This window comes from Haemaphysalis longicornis, unplaced genomic scaffold (genome assembly GCF_048455015.1).
Source record: "Haemaphysalis longicornis isolate Haplotype H1 unplaced genomic scaffold, Haemaphysalis longicornis Haplotype H1 scaffold_6, whole genome shotgun sequence".
In the NCBI taxonomy this organism is placed as follows: Eukaryota; Metazoa; Arthropoda; class Arachnida; order Ixodida; family Ixodidae; genus Haemaphysalis; species Haemaphysalis longicornis.
This window is the reverse complement of record NW_027526407.1, coordinates 19,124,663-19,149,497: the sequence shown is the minus strand read 5'-3', so window position 1 is coordinate 19,149,497 and position 24,835 is coordinate 19,124,663. Positions and strand designations below refer to the sequence as shown.

The 24,835-nt window shown below is 47.1% G+C and overlaps 2 protein-coding genes across 2 annotated transcripts in view; both read right to left on the bottom strand.

Moving 5' to 3' along the window:
* LOC144141422 (uncharacterized) overlaps positions 1 to 22,443 on the bottom strand; it is a 98,718-nt gene extending 76,275 nt beyond the window's left edge. The window contains exon 1 of the mRNA XM_077672986.1: positions 22,343 to 22,443. The gene's annotated coding sequence lies outside the window, so the exon portion shown is untranslated. The remainder of the gene's footprint in view (positions 1 to 22,342) is intronic.
* LOC144142931 (uncharacterized) lies at positions 139 to 931 on the bottom strand. Its single transcript, XM_077674761.1, has 2 exons — positions 720 to 931; positions 139 to 637 (listed from the first exon to the last, which is right to left on the bottom strand). Exons 1-2 carry the CDS (start codon positions 929 to 931, stop codon positions 139 to 141), a joined length of 711 nt encoding a protein of 236 aa, XP_077530887.1.
* Positions 22,444 to 24,835: the final 2,392 nt, after the last annotated feature.

Here is a 24,835-nt window from a genome sequence, read left to right as displayed (position 1 = left end):
GCTCCAGGTTGAGGAGAGGTTCGTTGTGACCGGGAATATCCTTAGCGAAGACCGTTTCCTACTTCTTTTGAAGTCGCTCCACGAAATCCTGTCGCTCGGGAATATTGTCCTCGGTAGCCTGGTTGATACCTCCGATCGTCATCCCAAGTGCGTCGAGCCAATTTTGACCCAAGAGGCTAGGTCCGGCCCTCGCACGATAATTAGTGGTAGCTGGAAGGTTGTGCCGTTGAAGGAAACGTCAACGTTGGCACTTCCCAGTAGTGGCAAGGCCTGCCCTGACCACGTTCTCAGGTGCGCGTGGTCGTCGAGCAAGATGGGTGCAGGCTGCCGCCAGGTCTGGTGGTACGTCGGTTCGTTAATGAGCGTACATGCTGCTCCGGAATCCACCTCGAAGTGGATCGGCTGGTGATGCACGGTGACTTCGATCATGATCTTCGGTTGCGTGCGTAGGTTGAGAACGGTGTTTAGGTCGTACAGCGCCGGCGATGCTGGTAGAACACCGTGCGTCTCCGCCTGCGTTAAGGACTCTGAGGCGTTCACGCGCTTGTGCCGTTCAGGGGGTGCCCTCGACTGTTTCTTCTTTGTTATGCATGCCTTCTCAATGTGACCTCGTTTCTTGCAAAAATGGCCGTTGCGCCTTGAAGCTTGCATGACTGCCGGCTGTGCTGCTCGTCACATTGCCAGCAGCGCTGCGTCTTAGTTGGTTTTTTGCCACTTGCCTGGGGGGTTGGAGCTGGTGATTTGTGAGGTATGCCGGCTCGGTGGGCTTCCGGATGTCACGCTGCTGCCTGCCGGCACTCTCCGCTCGAATGGTGATGTCGTAAGCCTTTGCGAACGTCAAGTCGGTCTCAGCAAACAGGCGCTGTTGTAGGAAGTCGTCCCGCAGTCCGCACACAGATCGGTCACGGAGCATAATGTCCAGTGGTAGCATGGTAGGGTTCGCAGGTGGCGTGGCGACTGGGTGTGCGGTAGCTACCGTTGTGGTTGGCAGCGTTCCGAAGTTGCAATCGGCGGCCAGTTTTTTCAGCGCCGCAACGTAGGCGCTGACCGCTTCTGCTGCATCTGGTCCCTTCGTTGGAAACGGGCCCGGCTGTACACTTCCGATGGCCTTGGGTCGTAGTGCTTCTGCAGTGCCGCAACGATGTTATCGTAGTCCACTGCCGCTGGTGTGGTTGGCTGAACTAAGGAGCAGACAGTGTCGTACGTCTCCTCCCCACACAGCGTGAGCAGGTGTGCCTTCTTCTTGCTGGGGTCTACGATGTTGTTGGCCTCAAAGTAGAATTGAAGGCGTCCAAACCATGATCCCCAGGAGGTGCCGTTGAACTCAGGTAATCGTCCTGATGCGTGCGTAGCCATTGCGTAGCCCTGCCTTTCAATGTGGGTCGCACAAACACTTACTCGTCGCCAGTTTTAAGTCCGCGCGGTCAGTGACAAGCTGACGCACGGGCACACTTGAAAATAGGGTTTATTCACTCAAGAAGAACCTGGCTTTTTGCGACTCCTCTGCAGCAAGGTCCCCAAAGCGTCTCTCGCGCATTGTCCATCGCACCGCGGAGTGGGGGGCGGCGTCGGCGAGGGAAAGGGCCCCTTGCGGGGGACACTAATTGGCGCGTGGTCGAGAGGCGCGGACTGGCGCGCTGTCGGGAGGCGCCGAACCGGAATGCGCTTCCGCTGGGCACAAACACAACACCCACACACCTAGTGAAGGGCGTGTTCCATTTTTATTTTGTGTGCCGTACTTGTTATATTCTTTGATAGGGAGAGTGTTTCGAACTAACGTTACCTGCCTAGAATATTCGTTTATTTACAGTGTCCTGGATGCAATTCTACGGTAGAAGAAACACTTACGCCGAGAAATAAACGCTCGCAGAACAGATGCCACCGTATTCGATTCGCTGACACCATCTACGCCATCACATTGTTCATTGCTGCATCGCCGACTCTGTATTCTTTGCGTTGTTAGGGGAGCACAAGTTCGCTCTAATAGGCTTGTTTTTCCTGCACGACAACTGCGTCACCTTTGGCTTCATGACAAAATGAACACCTATTGTGCCAGCGCAATGCACAGCACTGCTTTTGCGTACTCATAGGTGTAGACTGCACAGAATACGTGTTCGATAACGACCGCCATCTGTGAGGTAATAATGGGTAACGAATAGTATCTTCGCGATCCGCTATTCTTTCTGATACGCAGGTGACATAGCTTTGATGTGAACGTAGCGGGTGCGTTACTGTTGCCGACTACTAGGCGACGAACTGCATGCGCCGTGGCAGGTAGTTCAAATTACCCGTGGCAGAGCATACTTGTGTTCAAGTTAACGGGAGATTTTGTATGTGGACTTCTAGAGAGCTGCCGGAGATCAAACTGCACAATTCGATTGCCCAAAAATTCATACAATTGAAGTTTAAAGAGCAAGAATTTACTGAGTTAGGGAAATTTGCGACATGCATTATTGATTGAATAAAGACAAGCGAACACGACATTTGTGTATATTTTAAAAATGTTTTTCATATATTTTTGTTTTGCACTAGATTGGGTACCAAAAAAGCTACAGCCTTTCTGTGAAAACATACTCGGAGTTTGAGCGCAATGTATGAACTGAGCACAGGAACTCGGTAGATGTTGAAGTTAAATTGCAAACAAAAAATTATGGAAAATAAATAAATCAGCGCACTGACATCCTTTGGTGGTTAGCAGCAAGTTCTGATAACTAATTATATCACGGTAGTTCTGATGAAAAATATGCCTGACGGCTGTTTTATTTCAATTACTCCTTAGAGAGCCATGTAATAACACAAGGCGAAAATATTCGAATGCTTACAAATGCGAGGTAAGTAAATATGGCTACCAAATAAACCTTCTTTTAATGATTGAGTTGACTTAGCGGCCAGTTTTGGTGTGAAGTTATTTCAAGGCAATTATATTATACGAAATTCTTATTGGCATTACGTGCGAGCTCTATAGTCACCGTTTGCTATTCTTTCTCGATATGACTGATATACCCACAAAATTTCGGTCGTAAACTAGCGTAAGACATTTTTGGCGTAATAATAAATAAACCCTTTGTAAGCATACCGAGTTGGGCTGATTTAAAAGTGCGCAGATAAGTATAGAATAACTTTTTATATATATTCTTAGCCCTTAAACACAAGCCGTGGTTGTTATGGTCACCAAATTCTGTATCTTTGTATATGCTCTCTTTCTACTGTACACTATTACATTACTAACAGTGCCAACGTCCTAAATTTTAATGTAATATACCTTCTCCGTTCTAAATGCCGGAGTCTGCCAAAGCATGCGAGACTGTTGTTGATTTTTGTAGATTTTAGATCAGATATTTTAGAAATTCAGAATGCATTTAAGCTATCAACCAACATTGCGTTGCACGACTTTCTCAAAAACCGAACATTGCAATCATGAAACAGCAGCAAGGTTGTAGCTGGTTCAATGTTCCAATCAGAACGCTTCTTTTGCGTCGCTGAAGTGATACAAGCAATTTTTGCCCTCGTGTCATCGCCGTCGGTTTTCTTGTGCCGTTTTAATCTAGAGAGGTAAAATGATCTTGACACGGCAGACATGCCCGTACTTTGAAAATCATCCACTTTTATAATAATTGCTATCTTGCAAATTTTCACCAACACCTTTAAACGCCATGTGGGGGATCGATCAGGCAAAGCAGGACCCAGACGTCCGTTTCTCCTGGTGGTCTCCGAACACTCAAGCTCAACCACGCCAGTGCGGCTGATGTTCTTTCATTGATCGTGCCACGCTCCCTGCCTTCAAATGTGTCACCCGCCCATTCAACCTTTATTTTCTCCCCGCATGGAGCACCTTGAGCAATCTTGGTGACGGTACTGGTGATACCGCGGACCCCGAGCCCCCAAACATAAGCTTGATCCAACCGTGGCGATGTGTTTATTGGTGGAGGGTTAGAAACCACGCACGGTGGCCGTCGGAGCCCAGGTCAAGCTCCGGCGGATGGGCTCCCTGTCTGTTCACCAGGCAGGGAGCTCTGGGACCTCTTTGACCATCAGGGTAAAGTCAAAAAAGAAAGTACCCCCGTCCCCTGCTTCTATACTATGATATATGGCATTTTCTAAACCCCCCCCCAGACGAGATCGGCCCCCGAAAAGGGGCCGCACCGAAGTTTCATTCCCACCTCTGTCAACAACTGTCCTTTCACCAAACGTGAATAACTATTCTCGTTTTCTTGTGATCGAGTCAGCTGACCCAACGAGACCCGTCGCTTCACTGTCGGTATTCCTTGTCTCGAAATTTCCGCAAGGCACATTAGGTCAAAAGTATGAAGCCAAAAAGCTCAGGACAGAAGAAATCCTTGTCGAACTCAACAATAAAAAACAATCCCGCACACTTCTTCCCAAACTCGCCTCCATGATCTGGACATCAAGATCACGCCACACCGTAGCCTGAACAGCTCCCAGGGTGTGATTTCAGAGTCGGATCTCCTTACAGAAACAGATTCCGACCTTCTTGAATGGTTAAAGGACCAGGGCGTCACAGCTGTGCGCCGCATCACGATGCGCAGGGACGATAAGATAATCCCCACAAAACATATTATCCTGACCTTCGACCGATCGACACTTCAGCAATATATATATTAAGGCGACATCCGATGCTGTATTCGCCCATACATACCGAACCCGCGCCGCTGCTTTAAGTGCAAGCGGTTCGGGCACAGCACAACCTCTTGCCGCGGCAAAACAACTTGTGCAAAATGTGCAGCGCAGGACCACCCCACTGACAATTGCAATTCTGACAACCTCACATGTGCAAACTGCAGGGGCCCTCATGCGGCCTACTCCAGGAAGTGCGAGAAATTCCAAGTGGAAAAGAAAATATTCAATCTAAAAGTGACAGAAGACATCACCTTCCCAGAGGCGCGGAAAAGGTTCGCCTCTTTCCCCCTGGAGAGGTATGCCGACGCGGCTCGCCGGGGGGCGGAGCGGCGTCTTGTTTCGGCGGGTACCCAGTACCGCGAGTCGGACTTGTTCCAGCCCTCCCCCCCCCCAGGGTTGCCCCAGGCAGCCCAACTAGCCTCTGCACCACTCGCGCACCAAGCAGCGGCTGTGGTGGCAACAACGTCTGTTGGGGATGACGCTGCATCCACTGCTTCCTCTCCACCAGCCCAAAGCACACGCAAGGGCACGGACGAGATGGAGGCAGTCGTAGCGACCCCCTCCCCCACCTGACTGCCTGTGCCATCTGTCGTGCTCCCCGCGCCTTCGGCACTCGCAGCGCAGGCAAAGAACGCCCGAAAGGGTACCCCGTCAAGGGGGCCCAGTCCGCTGGGCACCCCCTTGCCATCAGATGACGACAGGGACGTCGAGCCGTTCCGGCTTTCATTGCAGCGGAAGGAAGGGGCTGCGACGTCCAGGTCGGTAGAGAAGGCCAGAAAACCCCTTCCAAGAGTCCAAGCCCGGAAAGACCCTACATAAATATTCACTCTCCAGTAGCTCTAACACATCATAATAGGAAGAGAAAACATAGTTCAATAGAACTGCAGAGGCCTTCTGAATAATCTTGACGACGTGCATGAGATTCTGCATGCCAACCAGCCCAGTTTATGTGTGTCCAGGAAACACATCTGAATTCCAAACACATAAACTTCTTGAATAGTTACCTGGTATACAGGAAAGAAAGGGACGGCTGCACACACTCTTCTGGCGGTGTGGCCATTATCGCCCGCAAATCCTTAGCATGCCACCCTGTCACCCTGAACACCGTCCTTGAGGCTGTAGCCATCCGCAAAATAATTTTTAATAGGTTGATAACCGTATGCTTCATCTACATCTCTCCTGATCTTGCACTTCTGAGCTCTGACTTTGAGGCGCTGGTCGACCAGCTTCCTGAACCGTACATCTTAACAGGCGACTTCAATGCACACAATTCTCTTTGGGGCTCATCTCGCACGGATGCCCCAGGTCACCTGATAGAGAAGTTTTTACATCCTCTGGAGCATGCCTTTTCAACAATAAACAGCCTACATATCATAACACAGGACACAACACATACTCATGTCTTCACTTGGCTATTGGCTCCGCAGTTCTCTTTCCTCTTCTCGAGTGGGGTGTGGGAACTGACCCATATGGCAGTGACCACTTCCCCACCTCACTTACATATAAAGGTAAAGGCCCAAGCTGTTCACCTTCCCATGATAGGTTCAATGAAGCACGAGCTAACTGGAACACATTTACACAGACATCGAAACTACACCACACATCCATAGGACACCTACACGTAGTTAAAGCCGCACAACTCCTCACGGCGCACATCCTCGACGCCGCCGAAGGTCCATTCCCCACGCCTCTGGTGCCCCGCGCAACCAGCGGAGGCCGTGGTGGAATGAGGACTGTAGGCGGGCGCGAGAGGCCCAGAACAAGGCCTGGGGTATCCTCCGTCGGTACCCCACATCGGGAAACCTCCCCTTGTTCAAACGGGCCAAGGCATTCGGAAAACGTGTGCGCCGTGAGGCAAAAAGAGATAGTTGGCGCTCATTCATAACATCTATCTCCTCGTACACAGACACACGCAAGGTATGGACACGTATACGCAGACTCAAAGGACAACAGACAACCCACAGCCTGCCCCTTGTCAGTACAACAGGGGACACACTGGAAGACCAGGCTGACACACTCGCACAACACTTCCAACACGTGTCCAGTTCAGCACACTACACGAACACTTTCCTGAAACATAAAGCCTCTTGTGAAAAGAAGTCCCTACACGACAACAACAAATCACAGAGTTCTTACACCTCCCTGTTTTCACTACACCAGCTGAGGGCTGCTCTGAGCACGTGTAAACCCTCAGCTCCAGGCCCAGACAACATTACATACACAATGATACAACACCTACACGCAGACACACTTGAAGCACTTCTACATCTATAGAATAAAATATGGCTTTCGGGGCACATTCCACACTCTTGGAGGGAGGCCATTGTAGTGGCTTTCTTGAAGAAGGGAAACGACCCGTCGTCCCCCTCAAGTTACCGTTCAATAGCACTGACGAGCTGCCTGTGCAAGCTCTTCGAAAAGATGATCAATCGCAGGCTCGTGTACTTCCTCGAGTACAACAGTCTTCTCGAGAGCTGCCAGGCAGGCTTTAGGGTGGGGCGATCGACAAACGATCAACTCGTATCTATTGAATCGTATGTAAAGGATGCCTTCGTTCGTAAACAGTATTGTGTAACTGTGTTTTTCGACCTCGATAAGGCCTACGACACCGCTTGGTGTTATGGTATCCTTAGTGACCTCAGGTCATTCGGTGTTTCGGGTAATATGTTGAACAGCCTTGTAAGTTATTTGTCGGAGAGAACGTTCAGAGTAAGAGTTGGTTGTGCACTTTTAAAGGTCCACGTCCAAGAAAATGGCGTGCCGCAAGGTGGCGTGTTGAGTTACACTCTCTTTATCGTAAAGATGAACTCTCTTTGAAAGGCACTGTCACCAACAATCTCTTATTCTATGTATCTAGACGACATGCAAATATCTTTTAAATCATGTAATATGTCAATATGCGAACGTCAAGTCCAGCTTGGTGTCAAGAAGCTTGCCGGCTCGGCAGACAAGAATGGGTTTAAATTGAATCCTGCAAAAAGCTCCTGCGTTGTGTACTCCAGGAAGCGCGGGGTCCATCCGGACCCAGATATTACTCTGAATGGCGTGTCGCTTCCTGTGAACAAGGAGCACAAGTTCTTAGGTGTTGTGTTTGACCAGAAACTCACATGCATTCCACACATCAAGGAACCTAAACATAAATGTCTAAAAACAATGAATTTACTTAAGTTCTCTCCCACCAATCGTATGGTTCCGACAAAGAACTCCTACTACGGCTCTATACTGCTTTGCTTGGGTCTCGTTTAGACTATGGCAGTGTGGTATAGGGGTCGGCGACTAAAACAGCGTTGCGAATGCTTGACCCAGTGCTACAGTTGGGGCTACGGCTTGCGTCGGGTGCTTTTCGCACTAGCCCTGTCGAGAGTCTGTATGCCGAGTGTAATAAGTGGAGCCTTGAGAACCAACGGACGTACATAGACTTACTTTATGCTTTTAAAATTTCATCGCTGATTAACCATCCTTTTATCCTGTCTTTAACGACACATCAACATCTGTGCTTTTTGTAAATCGCCCATCCGTTCCGCTGACCTATTCACTTAGAGTGAGAGAGCGACCCTCGGATCTGAGCGCTTCGTTTTTAGATGTGTACAGATCATCCTTTTCAGACATTTTACCTCCTTGGAAAGTTCGTCCTGTGTCCTCTGATCTTTCTTTTATGAAACTTGACAAAAATTGGGTACCGCGAGCTGCAATACTGCAGCACTTTCTTTCTTTGCAATTTAAATACCCACGTGCAGAATTCTACAGTGACGCTTCTAAATCCTCCACTATGGTGTCGCGCGCTGCTCATGGTCCGAATTTCAATGCAGCCAGAACCATGAGCGTGCACGCAACAATTTTTTCAGCAGAAGCGTATGGAATTTTACTTATTTTACGACACATTCATGAGAAACAAATTCCCAATTCCATCATCTATACAGATTCTTTGAGTGTTGTTCGCGCACTGGCATCGCACAAGCCCCCCAAAAACCACTTAGTTAATCTTGTATTCAACACTATTATGTCCGTGTATGCACAAAAGCATGCGCTGCTCCTCTGCTGGGTCCCAGGACACGCAGGGATCGCTGGGGACGAGTTGGCACACGAGAGGGCCGCTGCTGCTGCACTCAGGAACACTGTAGACATTACGACGATACCGTACACACACCTGAAGCCACACATAAGACAACACCTGCGCAGAACATGGCAAACACACTGGGATGAACAGACAGACAACAAACTACATGTAATAAAGCCACACTTGGAACGGTACACAGCTCACTCACGTAACAGACACACGGAAGTCGCTTGGGGTAGGCTGCGGATAGGGCACACCCATGCAACACACTCGTACCTGCTGACGGGATCTTCTAGACCCCAGTGCAGCAGGTGCGGAGATGTCCTATCCGTGGTGCACATACTAATCACATGCAAGGCACTTCACACAACACGACACAAACACTTTAGAGAACTCAACAGACAACATATCCGACTACATCCATCGCTGTTTAAAGGTGACGATGCCATAGTTTCCGTGAAACGTGTGTTTGAGAATTATTCAGACGTAAAGTTTTCAAACCTCATTTCCTATCACGCATAATCAAATCTGGCCCTATACACCAGCCATCACCATTGCCGTTAATTGATTTTAGTGTTGTTCTGCCTTCAGTAGCCAATATTTTTTTAAGATACTTTTGTTTGGCGCTCTTTGCCCCAGCTGGCCTTGCGCCAAAAAACTCCAACCATCATCATACCCTTTATTTTCTGCATACTCCCCCGCCCACCGAGAAGTCTAATGATTGGGTTCATGAAAGTACAGCCGTTGAATGCGCCGCCTGAATTCTTGACCAGTTGATAGGCGGAGTACACCGGCTCGGGCCATTCCCTCGCGTCCGGGTAGCAACTTGGCCACACGGCCGAGTCTCCAAAACGTTGGGGCGTATCCTTCATCATGAACTACAAGCACGTCTCTGACTACGAGTCGGTGTGGCGGATGTAAAAGCGCTTTTTGAGAGCACCAAAGAAGCAGCAGGTATTCGTTCCGCCAGATTTGCCATAGGCGCTTTGTGACGTTCTGTCACTCCCTGCCGCGGCATGTCAGCTCGGATCTTGTCGACGATAACTCGAATGGCCCGAGGTTCTGAGGGAGGTACATGTTCGTCTTGAAGAGCCAGAAGTGAGCCGGGTTTATGGGATGAGGTCCGTCGGCGTCCGTGGTCAAGTATGTCAAGGGCCAGCTGTTGATTACCGCCTCCACTTCACACAACGTGGTCGCCAGTTCCTCAGCTGTCAAGGAGTTGCGTCCAAGGGTACGTCTCAGCGTCTCTTTTGGGATCTGAATCACTAGTTCCCACCAACCGCCCCACCACGGTGCCGTCTCTACGTTGAATTTCCAAACAATGCGCTGTCCGCAGCAGAAATCCTGGAGGGTGGCGTCGGTGAGGAAGTGAAAGGACTTCGCACAGTGTTTAAAAGCGATGGCTTTATTGGAGTATACTGTGACAGGTATTAAGCGGCGATCTATGAAGCGCCTGAAGGCGAGCAAGAAACTTGACGCTGTCATCCCCGCCGTCAATTCCAGGTGTAGAGGCCGCATTACGCCACACGAGAATACGGCGACGTATGCTTTGACTTTGAATGGATCGATGGTTAGGAAGTAGAGAGGGCCGCAGAAGTCGCCGCCCACAACACAGAATTGGCTTGTTTCCGTTATGCGGTCACGTGGTAATGGTGCCGTCGGTGCTGTTTCCGATGTCAGCCTGCGCTTTCAGCCCGGGAAACACTGGGAGATGGCTTTCGTCAGTCTGGCGTCCCCGAATTTTCTAATAGCGCTGGCGGATCTCCGTGAGTTTGGCTTCTGTGATTGGTGGACTCGTAACGGTGCAGATGCTTGGGACCTCCTGGGCGTCGATGGCAACATGCTTCCCGTTGTTCTTGCTTGCCACCGTAACCGATACGCGAGGATATTTCTGAGCTGCTGCATGCTGGCTCTTTTGGAATGTTACCAGCTTGAGGTCCTCAACGCCTTCAACGGACCAGCCCAGAGAACGCGACACGTCCCGCTTAACGAATGTCCGCTGTCTGCCCGTGTCTAGCACAACCCTCACCAGAAACTCACCGTTCTAACCCGTCACCCACGTGCGGCAAGTCTGCAGGTGAACTGGAGTGGGCCGTGTGATGGTAGTGGAGGCCCTAACCACCAACCATGCCGCGTGGGAAGGTTTAGGCATGGCGGGCGGGCCCCCTTGACCAGCCTAGTGGACAGACCTGGTAGAGTGCACGGAATCTGGCAGAGCCACGTCACACAGTGAAGTTAGATGCCAGCGCACAGTGGCTCCAGGACAACGTTCTAACAGTCTGGCAGGCACGTGCAAGGTGATTCTGCTTGCTGCACCGCAAGCAATGCCTGCTGCTTGCAGTCGCCATCGCTTCTCGTCTGATGGCATATTCGCGGAGCATCGCGCGATCCATTAGCCTCGCCCGTCAGAAAGGGGACAACGCTCCCGATTATGAGGCGGCGACGACTCCACATGTAGCGCTGTGGCCGACGGTGGAAAAAACGCCTCATGCGGTGTCTTCCGGGGTGCTGGAGGGCGTCGAGCCTGGGGAATGGTGCTGGTTTAAACCTAAATTTGGAGAAAATCTACGATCTCCTGAATGGGTTTGGCAGCACCGGTCACCTCTCTCACCGCTGATTCTTTCATCCGTTGCCGGTAGAGAACAGCAATGTCATGAGGCAGCGCCTTTAGCCTGACACGGCAGACAATTACAGCATGCCGGTCGGGTGCCACGCCTAGTCCATCCCATTTCTTTAGGCGCCTTCTGCTGGCGATCTCATCATGCAAGCGCCGAAGCTTCTCGATGTCCGCAGAGGTCTTCACTGGATTTATGGCAAGGAGGGCATCGACATGACCCGCCATCAATAGGCCTCTGCGGCCCAACCGGTCTTACACGATTTTGACCGCAGCTTCCTAGCCATCCTCCGCAAACCTGATTCCCTCAATGACGGTCTTAGCGGGGCCGATCTTGCACTAGCGGATGTACTTGAGTTTGTGAAATTTTGCCATGTTGGTGCATATGCATGGTGGCATCGAATTGCTCACATAATCTTTGCCAATCGCGACGGTCCCTAGATCTGCAGCTTGGGGAGGGTGACACGGGGGACTGCAATGGCGGCATAAGCCGTGGATTCGCCACCATTCGACCTTGCGTAGGCTCACCAGCAGGCGAACTCGAGGAACCGGCGACAGCAGAAGGCGACGATCGGGCGGTGTCCACGCGGGCCCGAGTTTGGCAAAGGCTGTGCTCGTAGCCCCATGCTATGGTGTAGTCGACTTGAAAGGCCTCGTCCGTGAGTTGAGCCTTCGATCTTGGCGTACAGGGCGCGAAGTTCTTTCTGCTTCGCAGTATGGAGGGTGAAAAAGGCCTGAATTCAGGGCTTGGGGCCAGCGGAATGGTCGAGGAGAGCTTCAAGCGCGGCGACCGCCTTCGGGACGGCAGCGCACAGGCACCCCCGAACTTGGCGTTCGTGCTTCATGAAGGAAGGAACCGGGAGTCTGGGCGGGTTTACAGCACCAGTTTATGGCGGATCAATCAGGGAAAGCAGGACCCGGACATCCGGTTCTCGTGGTGGTCACGGAACACTCAAACTCGTGCACGCGAGCGCGGCCAATCGTCTTCTTTTATTGATCGTGCCACGGCAAGCCATTTAGCTCGTAAAAAATTTATTGTGTAGAAAAAATATTGTAGAAAATCTTTCTAACTTCGGTAAAAATATGACTTGAACCACGAAACTTTTTTAACACATTGTCAACTAAGTGGAGTTGTGAATCAGAAAGCTTCGTTTCCCCATAGGTTGATGCGCAATACCAAATTCTCTTGAATTTTGCAGCCGCCGTCATCAACACGTACACAGGCCTCCTAGCGAAACTCATTTTGCTCGCTAGCCACCACCACTTCGGCGATCGTTTCTGCAAAACTAGCCCTAGTGCAGTTTAATTTGCTGGCGCATGATGAAGAATAAAAAATGATGATAGCCACGATAATAGCGGTGATGATAAAGTTATTATTTGTACAAACTAAAAAATGAAAGGCATGGGGGGGAATCCCAGAGACGCCTCACCACCTCAGGCGGCGGCCAGTAGCAGATGCGCACATGCCGCACCCGAGGCTTGCCGGATGAGAACTTTTGAGGTTAGCATGGAGGCTGAGTAGGCATGTCACGTATTGCCCTGGTGTGGAGAATTCAACAAGTGCCCTCAGTTTCGCAGAGACTCAAAGGCAGTGTTTTAAAACATCAAAATGCAAATCTTGTTACCTTTTCCTACAATAATGATGCACTACTCGTGACTCTAAGTCCCAAGAGTTTTCGTGTCCTTTTTGTGTTACCTTGTTCCAAAGTTTCTTAGTTTCTGGTGTGTAGCAATGTCGCCGAACAAGCCTGTGCTCTTGCGGAAATGGTTTTCATCAGAAAAGGAGTTGGCTGCCATTGACAACGCCTCCGGTTTGCTGAGTCTTGGTCTTAATGTCCCTTTACGCCCTGCCTTACTGGGTGGAAAGAAAGTTCGTCATACTTATTGTAACCTTTGGTGGGGACCATGCGTGCTGTAATTCGTAACCTAGTGTTAATCGAAACCTTGGGAAGTTCCGGTTGTCTGATTGACACTCACAATTTTATAGTAACCCCCCTTCGGAACTTGCAAACCCTTGTGAACGACAGGCTGTTTCTCAGTTTTTGCCGCCGGTTGCTGGTAGCGAAGTTGTTCTTCACAAGGAATGAGGTAATCGCAGACATAGGATTCTTTTTGAAGCGCGAGGTACACAATGCTACCCGTGGAAGTCATCACGTGGTTATCAGTTGTGCCCTTGAGTGCTAGAAGTCAAACCACAGCTCCTTCTGCAATCGCCCGGCACGGAGCAGCGGCCCGATAACGGGCAGAAATAGGCAGCAGAGGAGAGATAGGCGAAGAGGGAAAGGAGTCGTGCGCGGGACCTGTGCACAGGACGTGGCGGAAGAATGCGAGGAGGCTGCCGCCGCAGCGATACGTGTGTGCCACAAAGGGGGGCCACGAGGACACGTGCGGCGCAGAACCGTCTGCGATACAGGAAGACGAATATCCAGATCTGGTTCCTCGTACAGCGGCGAGGCGGAAACAACGCCGTGAGCGAAAAAGAGTAAAATCGCTACTGCTGCGTAAAGCTTCGCCACTTTCAAGTTTTACGCATTATTGTGAGCTTCCTTCATTTTTTGTAGTCACCTATAAAAAGCAATTGCACAAAGTGGAGTCCCTATCCAAAAAGCGCTCCTTGCGTCCGGAGTATATCCTAGTAAACTTACGGAAGAATCGCTCAGTGCCCGCAGTTTCCAACGCCTGTGTGCTGCGCACGAAGATTTAAAGGATACAACTGCGATTTTGGGGCCTACTCCTACGTCTCGGTTGCCCTTGTTGCTTCCCTGATGACCGACTGATTTTATTTTACCTAGATGGTTGCAGGGGCCTTCAACTCATTTTACAATGTCCCTTTGAAGTAGGTAGTCTTTGCCCGGAATTGACGTCCGCCATCCTTATAAGAAAAAAACATTTATACTTCCACTTGCGGGAGGCTTCTTACTGATACTTCCAAAAGCCGAATTCTCGAAATCTCTTTGTGGTGCTTAGAATCTACTGTGAAGGAGTTCATGACACGTGTACCGCAACGAGAGTGGTGCAGGGCTGACCATGGGTCTCCATAATACGCAGCCTGGTGTGGTCATGTGTTTTTTTGTTATTCGAGTGGTATTAACCAGATAAGGTGGTTACTTTAGGGTTCTCGCTAATCTATACTTGGACTTACCGTAGCATGCAAACCACTCGTGGCGTAGTCGCATTTTTTAACGGTGAGCAGCAGACATCGCACATGAAGCTTCACCTCCAATAAGATGGGCAATGGGAGAGTTAGCTTGTTCATGTCACTGTTTGCGACATCCCGAGCAATCGCGAGGTCATGGTCACTTGCTTTCCTGGGGTAGTCTACATGGATATTGCAGTTCTTCCTGCAGATAGAGAATCAAGGCTTTGCTTTACTACGGTAGAATTTTGGTACTCTAAAACACAGGTGGTGTGGGCAATCTTAGATCCTCTTTACTGCAATCTCCACCACTTAGACCATGCGCCGTGGTGGTGATGGTGGTCATGAGGTTTAACTTGTGGACCTAGCCTCGCGTGGTAGTCCGGCGTTTGCGCCCCCGATCAAAGCCTTTTTGTCCAAGTGTGCGGGAAATAACCAGAAGTCACTGAGGCTTGATACTCTTTCAAACAAGTAGTGCAGGCGAAAAATGCATGTTCTTTGGTTATAATAGCTTCAACAAAATTGACATCATCCAAAAAAGCAGCCGAATCAGCTGTCCTTCGAAGTTTTTATTTAAACAGAGCTAACCACTCTGTGAAGGCGCACACTGTCTCCAACAAGGTGCCTAAGACTCAAAGGTATTTCGTACTAAAATAGTGCCTGCTGCTCGTGATGCCCAGTCAGAAATCTTTCGGTGACTGGTTTCTCTACCCATTGCTTGTATTTAATAACAGCTATCGCCAGTACGTGGCAGTGCTCAAATGAGCCTGACAGCTTCTCAATCGCAGTAATTGTAGTACCGTGTAAACCGGATTTTAGATCGAGCAGAAGGATCGTTCGACCTCTTAGGTTTAGGCGAGGACCAGAACAAAAAAGGAAAGAACATAAATTTATCGCATTGCATTTATCCTTGGAACGGCACCGGTCCCCCATCATCGGAGCAGCAGCCTCATTAGGCAGAAGTGTCACTGTCCTCAGAAGACGATTGCTTGTTGCTGGCTGCCGCGCGACAAAACCATCAATCAACCAGAATAAAGCCCTGTTATGCTGACAAGCTTTACCCAAAAAATATAACGCATCCATTACGCGAGATCATATTCTACAATTATCGATAACGTTACGCTCATCAATGTCCGCCGGGTCTTTCGTGAAGGGAACCACGCATTGCCTACCTATTCCACTCTAAACTCTGAATTACTTCACACCAAATGCGAGTTTCCGTGCCTCTGATGCAGACGAGGAGAGACACTGCACGCGCCCCCGCTCCAGCTACGGATGGTGAACGAGAGATGCACCCGAAGATCACGTGGCTAAAGTTGGCTTTGCTGCAAAACGTTTTGGCTTACACCACCATTGAGTCCGCAGTAAGCAAATGCCAGCCTCGCTTGAAACTTTGTCGACCTCTCACCAGTTAGCCATTTGGGATCCTTCAATGGATAAATGACCCTCAGACATCACTAAGATGGGAACAGCATCGACTGATTAGTCGTTATGTGAGCGGCCGGCATACGCGGGTTGGCGGAACCGCTCCTTCCAGGAATTCCACAAACATCGGGCAGCCTTTCCAATCGTTGCTGGTGAGGGCGTCCTGCCATCTTGGTTGTCATCCTCGACCTCGCCATTCTAAGGAGACGTTGCTTCTCAATGGCGCGGCGCCAGTCTTTTCATTCTTTTAGACGTGTCTTGGTTCTGCTCCGTAAAGCGGTATACGACAGCATTTTTAGAACACGAGTTTATTTCGCCTTTCCTTGTCAAAGTTTCTATAAGCTGTTCTTTAACTAACATTATAAAGGTTATTACACGTTTTTTTTTTCATACAACTACTCTGCTACTCTCGGCACGTGTTTATATTTCGCCGCGGTCATGCCGAAAGTGTAATTTCCCCTGAATTAAGACATCTAGGTGCCCTGTCGGCAGTGCTCCAGCAAAGCAGAAAGTTCAACCAACCGTTTGCTAAAGCGGCAAATAGTTCGCCGAACCAACAGAGAGACAGGCAGAAAGAGTGACAGCCAGATAGATTGACAAATGTTCTTTTCCCGCTATATGGAAAGCAGAGAGAGAAAGGTAAAACCGAGCTCTGTTAGGTGAACTTGGTGGCCGCTGCCGTTAGCCTGGAGGCAACAATTGCGGCCGATTCATCAGGGAGGCTCGACCCTCCGGATCAGCGCTGCCATGGGCCCTATCCAGGTGCTCGTCGGAGGTGATGGAGGGAAAAGGATTATTGGTGCAAGCCCAAATGGTGTGGGATGTGGTTGTGGGATTGCTGCATGATGGGCAAATCGGGGAAGAAAATAAAGACGGGTGAATGCGATGGAGCAGCGCAGGACAGGGGAGGCATCCTGCCAGCAGAAGGCGCCACCTGCCTTCTTGTACGTTCTTGCATCGGACAATGGCATTTGAAAGTGCCCACTCCTGCTCAAATATGGCATTAGAACCAGGCCCAATTTGACGTTAGAAGTGTCTTAACTTGCGCATGAGAACAGTTATTTTTCAGAAATTGCTTTTCATACTGTGAACAATGTCAATTGTTTGTGGATGCAGTTCACAAATACCATAACATATTCTATCGCTTACTTTATTACGGCAAAACATACGATAGCAGACACGTAATCCGAGGGTAATCAGAGAGGTTACACAAGCTAAGCGTCCAGTTTATCGATTACAACATTCCATCAAAATCGGGTACAAAATCAAGCTGCGTCACTGAAATTATGTTTAGGTCAAAAGAATTTAAGCACAAAAAACAACAACACACGTTTTATTTTGATGAAATCCGACTAAGTTACACCACAAACAGTCCGAATGAGTTTTAGTAACATTTTTGGAGATATAACTCGCAGTCTCGTACTTTCTCAAAAGCACAACAAAGTTACATCACAAACAGAACGGAAAAGTTTTGGTAACATTTTTTCAGATCTAACTCGCAGCCTCGTACTTTCTCACTACCACAACAAACTACATAGCTAATAATTACAGCGAATTTTTTTCTCTGTGTTTTTTCTCATTGTTTCTCTACTCCGTCACCCAATTCCTAACGCATGTTGGCTCGAAATCTTGCACAACAATGAATCCTAAACCTTTTAAACAACTTGGGCTCAAAAAAAAACAAGTGACCCATGAGGTATCCCAAATAAATTCTTTAAAATTCGGCCGATTGGTGCTGCAGGTATTGTATGCTGTAAACATTTATGCCACGTCGGTTTCAAAATCAAATTTTCCAGACGTATGAAAAAATTGCAAATGTAGTCCTAATTTGTTCCTGTGAACCTACCAACTTCAGGCCTATTCAACTTATCTGCACAGCATGTCAGCTATTAGGGCATATATTTTTAAGCCCGTGCTTGAATTTTGCAAGTAAATAAAATTTTTTGACAACCAAGAGGAGTGTTGCAGTGTTCTGTATAATATCATGCAATTAAACTGTGACCAAACTAGCATCATATTGCTACACCCATTGAAATCATTTGATGGTGCATGTCGCCGCAAGTTACAAGCCATACATGAAATAGCATCAATGGCTCTTGAAGCAGCTTCAATAGCACCAAAAGAATTGATAACGATGATGGTTTAATGCAATTATTGCCTGAGAAATTTGCGAATGAAAGACTATCTCACAAACCGAACATGGTTTATGGTAATAATAAAACCAGAAAAATCCGAAATTCTCCAAGGTTCCTTTTTGGACCCGTTGTATTCCTGATCTACGTTAATGACCTTAGGTCTGACATTTACTGCAATATCACGTTATTGGACGATGATTGTAGTCTGTACAGAAAAATGACCAGTAGCCACTACCACATCAAACTTAGAAAGTTCTTTAACCAAATGGCCATAAAATTCTTACTGGCAAATATTCCTCAGCATTACTAAGGGTGTATCAATGACTGTAACAGAACGAAATAATATATGTATGGCTGTACACAATTACGGCTCCCGCTAGAACACTTACCGCCGCAAAAGTATAAAGTAATGGTCATTACATCCAAGCTCAGGTTCGACGCCTACACCTCAAGCATCACTGCAACTGCCCTTCTGAAACTATTTTTTCTTGAAAGATGCATACGACTGTTACCACCATCCACCAAACTATTGACGTATGCTACGTGTATTCTACCGATCCTTGAATATACAAAAATAGTACGGTTATCACATAACAAAACTCATATAAAATTTAGAAAATATTCAGGTAAAAGTCATTAGTTATATCCAAAGTAACTACTGGTGCACTGATCCACCAAGCAGTCATTTATAGGCCTCTGGCCTCCATAAACTGGCGGTGAGCGCAAGGCAGGCTAGCCATAAATTTCTGTTTCAGTTTCTTCATAACTCATGAACTCGCTGCCACCCAGTATATATTTTTATAGTCCCACCATACGCGACAACAACAGGATCGTACTTCTTTTTAACAAACATTTATCCCGCTTGCACTACACAAACGTTATCAGTTGTATCCTGACGTTACTTGAATCAGTTTATCAACTGAACAAACGAAAATATTAAATGCGTTTAGCGAAAGCTAACACTGAACTGTTTACCTGTGGACACACGTTGCGGGGTGATAAGACCCTTAAAGCATGATACTGTCTGCTCTTTTGTTTGAATACAATCTGACTGAACCATAAATGTTTTTACGCCAAAAATCACGATCGCCGTGTAATTGTCTCTGGTGTTCTCTAAATCTGAGGAAGGAGAACAGTGTTTCCCAAAAGTGTGGCTTCTGTATTTTTTTAACTCTTCGCCCCTGTAGTGTGCAATCTTGGTTAGGTCTTTCGACACGTCTTGACAAAGTCAGTAGTATAAAACTCCTGCGAGTGGTTTTGTGCAAAATGGCAGTTCGTTGTAACTCAGCGACATCAAGTGACAATTTTTTTTTATGCCCACCATTTCTTTCTTTGTTGTAGCAAATACTTTTGCATATCAATGCAACCGAATGTGCAATTCCATTGGTTGTATGTTTGTATTTCTTGTGCCCTTCGCAAGGCTCTCAGGCTGAGAGTGTTAGTAACGGCAGTAGATGTTACGTCTGATGGTAGAAAATAGAAAAAAAGCTGTTACAGAATATTCCGGTATTTCGAAAGTGCACAAAGCGCTGCATTTCTTTTTCTCTTAGTGCGACATGTAGCATGCGGTGGTTTGTAGATGTCCCACAGTCTGTGCATTGTTTTCTGTACAATTTGGAACGGTCCTAAATATTACCTCTGGCTCGTCAATGGCGTATTATTTAGGATTTCTCCGGAACCGTTGTTCTGTCGATGTTGCACACAGTGCGTGGTCATTACAGGAGAAACAGAGAGGACCACAGCCTATTGCTGAAAATAAAAAATACTAAAATCTTATGTGCAGGGGCGCACCGTAGAGTTATTTAGGCGCGTTTACTTATCATGACTGGATTTTTTAACCAATTTTCTCACCTCATTCTGGAAAATGCAGCCAATGGTCAATTAGATTGTTGGTTTTGTGTTTGCTCTGGTCTAATACCCAAAATTAAATCCCAAGAAATTTGATTGCAATTAAATTGTTATAAAATAATAACTAGCTCAACATAGGCAACAATGGAAATAATCCGTAAAAGTTGCTAAAACTTAGACACCGTAATTGCTCTTTCAAGGCCTTTGGAAAGACTTCGAGACAATTGTCCAAGTAGCGTATTGTCTTTACACTGAGTTCACTTGTGAATAGTGAGTAAACTGTCAACTAAACGTTTCCGTGTAGCAAAGGTACCCAGATATTTGTTCTCCCAGAAGCGGTCGACCAGCTGGGTATTTCAAGGAGAAAGCTTCGCGCGAACAATGCTCTTGAAATAGCTTCAGTATATTCCCTGGACAGCTGTTGACTTCACCGGCACCAGTTGCAGGAAGTGACCTCAGTAATCTTCTTCAGACTACCTCATATATTTTAAGGCCTGGTGGGGTTCCTGCTGTTCTTGCGCCTTATTATCCGGAGTTTTGTAAGGCGTTGAAGTTAGTGGCCACAAAAAAGTCTGCAAATTTTCCCTCAGTGCTGGATAGGAGGATATCCATGGGATCCACGGAAGGAGGGTAACGGAAGCTGAACGGCCGCCCCTTTTGTAAAAAAGAACGACTCAAGTCCCCGGTGTCTCACCAGGATTACACAAATCATGATCAAGGAAAACATAGCAGAAAGGTCGAAAGCACCAGGCTTAATACGCCTGAGTGGTTTTACCTCAACGTATGGCCCGTCTGCAAATGCAAATAGTTAAGTAAATGGCAATTCGCCTTTTTTCCTTGTAACATTCTTCTGTATTACTTACACATAATTATCAAGACGTTTTTTTCTTTTTATAAGGAGGAAAAAATTGCCCGATAATTTTATTGATGATTTCGACTCAATCACTTATTAAGTAGCCCGCAAGTAAAATAAGAGTGCCCCGGAGAAAGTAAAGTTCGTATACTGTAACCAAAAATAGTAACCTTAATAGCCTTTTTATAGCCTGTTCTAAATTGATATCCTGTTCCAGACTCGAAAGGAAAAGTCAAAGCGACATCTGTGAAAAAAGCTATTCTTTTCGGAAGCCTTAAACACGCAGTTTGAATCAGAAAATCACAAATTCATCATTACAATCATCGTCATCTTCGGTTGTCTGGAACCTCACTTCCTTGAGCACCTTCAAAAGACTTCCGAACGCTATGGATGATACCAGAGCGTTGTTCAAAATATGCAAATTTATCTGCACAGCCGGGCAGTTAGCGCACTGTGCTAGCACAGCCATCAGGTAATCTTAGGATTCACCCACACATTGTATTTCGTGTAAGCCAGCAGCAGTGCTTTATACAAAAGCGTTGGTGTGTATCCCCTTATCTCCCAAACAGAATATCTACAAATATTTTCCGGACTAAACCAATTTACCGGAGTTCACATTGAAGATACGTATACGACGGCGAGGGGCGAAGTCTTTCTGACGACGATTTCTTCGGAGTTGTCCTTTGTAGAGAACTTCCTTGTAGCCGTCAGGTATTGGTGTGTCATGCCCTTGCTTTACGCAACAAATTCAGCCTCGAAACGCGGAAGCCTGTCGTAGTGACTTAAAACAAGTCTAATTTTCTACGAGCAAGTTATTTCTACACAAACTCAGAATTTCTACGGGCAGCATTCGTTGCAAATACAATTGTCAATCCGTACTTCTCGCCTTCTTTAGGCATATTAGCTTGCACTGCGAGACAGCTTGAGCCCTTAGACAGCAGATTTGTAATATAGCCGTTGCTCAGCTACGCATCCTGCATATTTTCGAATAAACTCGCCTATTATAGCAAGCAGCCATACAGTTCAATTTCAGAGCATAGACGTATCACAATTCTGAAACAAAATTCTTGCTGCAACACGATGTGCAGCTACTTTCCCAAACAGCGTGTGGCAGCTAAATGGCTGCAAAAAGGATGTCATCATTGAATCCATTTTTAAATCTCCATTGCTATTTGCTCACTGCATCGTACCTACAAATATTTCACAGAGTACAAATTCATCATTCTTGTGATTTCTAGCAACAATATTTTTTTATATCCGTGCGTTATTACGCCAGTTACAGCTTCTTTCATGAACGACGATCGCCGCTACTCCAAAGGTTCTCCGAAGCGGGAGCCACCACCAAAGTGTGGCATGCCCGCGGAAACGTGTGGCGGTGACTGGAGAGTCCCGTATTCCGCTACAGCCCGTATACGGAGCGCAAATTTTCAAGCCAAGCGGTGAATATACAAACAGACAGGCAGACCACAAACAGATGAAGTTCTATATATACACACAGTAGCCTGACGGACCGACAATCCCAGACACTTATTGACAGACAGGAGGAAAGATTGGCGAATTTGTAGCACATGAATATACATTTACCCACTTGCACGACATAGACTCAATGAGAAATATATTTAAAAATATTATATACTTGCGTCAGGTTAACTGTGTTGTTAAAAGGTGGTAATTGAGGGAACCTAGTGCTTGTTTTTACAGCCGCTGATGTATACCACTGACATAGTGAGACTAGCACCACAGTCCACATCATTGTTAGCAGATATGTCGGCGCGCACGACAAGCTTTATATATTAGACATAGAATGCCATCTCTTGGGCATCCTGAGTTTGGCAATGCAACACCCATCCTTGTTGTGCCACGGACAAATGATGGATTGGCCAAGTGCTGCGTGCGAGCTGTGCCCCCTAGGAAAATCATTATTAAAGCACTATTTTGCATTGAGACGTTTTTGCATTGTTTTCTCTGGGGATTATCAGAATATCTTTGTGTTTCGAATTCAGACTGCTTTTTTAGTCATGCATTGGGCATGGGCAAAGGAAAAGTTCCCATAAAATAGCATGACGCACCAATAACTGCGTGCGCGCACAAGCAACTCGTAGGTGAATATGAATTTCGGAAAATCGGAAATATAGAAATATGAAATATCAATTTCGGAAATATGAATTTCGGAAAACCATTGGACGTAATGTACGAAATAAGGGGAAGACGTACATTGTTCGTGCCGTTTTCAAGAAGGAATTATGGCAATGATAGGTTGCAATTCCGAACTGCCCGCCTTTTAAATAACCTTGCCGAGTGGCATAGCTATAAAAACAATTTCTAAGCCAGACCTAAGGAAACGTTTACTGCTGAACATAAACATTTTTAACTGACAATCTATTAGGCGTTGTCGCTGGTGGCAACCTTGGTTTAGCCAAAATTACTTGTAATATTTTTCAAGCGTTTTATTGGCATTGTCTTCATTCCCTGCACACTTTAGCATCTAAAAAGTACCGTACACTGATTTTGCCAATTTTGTGTGTATTTATTTATGTGGATACTTCTGTAGTGCAGATTTTGATGAGCGTATGCATACCTGTATATACCATAACTATTTCTTCAAGTTTTGTCTTTTGCTTTTTTTGTGTCTACACAGGTTCCGTACATATCTAATATTTCTCTTTTTATGTTCCTGTGTACCCTGTGTTGTTTTGTAGCCTTTATATGTATGTATGTACCTATGAGTGCCTATATGCGTGTATGTATATCATTTAATAAGTATCTTTTACAAACTGTGAGCTATAGTGCGTTTAAATGCTTTCTTCGATGTTTGTATGTAATATCGACATGGTAAGGCAAGATTTATTTTCTTAGGGCTATTTCCTGTGCGTATGCTTTCAACTCCTGTTTCTGCTCTGCCACGCCAACCGGAAGGGGCAAACACCTCGTCAAGCTGCAGTTTTTCAGCTTTTTGTGTTGGTCCTCGTATTTCAATGTACGAAATGCTCAATAAAGTTGAAGTTGAAAACTATGCATTCTGTTTGTTTACTTTCGAGCTTTCTTTTTGTCGCCCCGCTGCGCCCGGCTGTCTTGTCTCTGCTAGAAATAAAGTCGGTGTATTTTTCGTTCTGTATGCGCGGGCTATATTATTTGATAGCGGAACCGCTTCGATTAGTCTTTACTTTACTAGAATATTCTTCTTTGATCACCATCATTCTCTATGTAATTCGATGTTTAGAGGAAACAGTGACGCGGAAAGATAAATGCTCGCAGAGCAGAAGCTAAGCCGTTCTATTCGCCGACGCTCGCCAGCGCATGCTAGTCGGTTGACTGAGCCTTTTTCTCTTGTGTATTTATTGAGTTCTTGGCGGTCCACAAGTCCGCTCCAATAAATGTGGTTCCTCGAAGAGAGATCCATCGTCGTTGGCTGAGTGATATCTGGTGGAAGTGTTGGGCACATGCTCTCTAAACACTCTGCAAGCCACCAAAGCAAGCCTAACTTGTTCCACCCGCCAACAGCAAAGTGAGCACCTAGAGTTTGAAATATTCCCAGGGAAAGTGAAGAACGCATACATAGTGAACTGTCGCATCAACAACACAGCTCCCATGACCAACGCTGCCAACACTCTTGTAGTTCTGCAGCAACTCCTGGGAACTACCATCATTTCAGTGGTCACCCTGGGGAGATTCTGAGGTACAGCTGCCACCTTTAGAGTGGTTTAGAAATTTAGCCGGTAGGCCGATGGCGAAGCCTTCCGGCAATGTGTTCTCAAATGCAAAAACTCGGCTCGCATTTGGTTTGAGAAGCACAAACGCACCCTGACGGCCTTGGCGTTTTTTAAGTATAAAACTGAAAACGTTCGCGACTTTTGCGCTCAAGGAACGTGCCGAGGCCGACGCCCACCAGGCTTCAACCATTCCCAATCGCCTTGTGCATACGGAATGCCGAGCCACCGCCGCAACCCTGGTGTACAAGTAGAAGGTCTGCACACCAATTAAAAAAAAACTAACAGCCGCTGCTTTTGGACGTCAAGTTGGAGTACGGCGATAAAACAAAAACCCTCCAACAACCCACAGGCGCAACGATTAAGATGCAGGATAGGATCAGTTCCGGATGAGTCGATATAACCCTGAGAAAATCCCATAT

Coding starts and splice junctions, on each gene's coding strand:
- LOC144142931 (XM_077674761.1), bottom strand. CDS start 931: ATGCTACCACTGGACATTATGCTCCGTGACCGATCTGTGTGCGGACTG. Junction 638..719: donor CACCAGCTCCAACCCCCCAG/GCAAGTGGCAAA, acceptor GCAAGCTTCAAG/GCGCAACGGCCATTTTTGCA.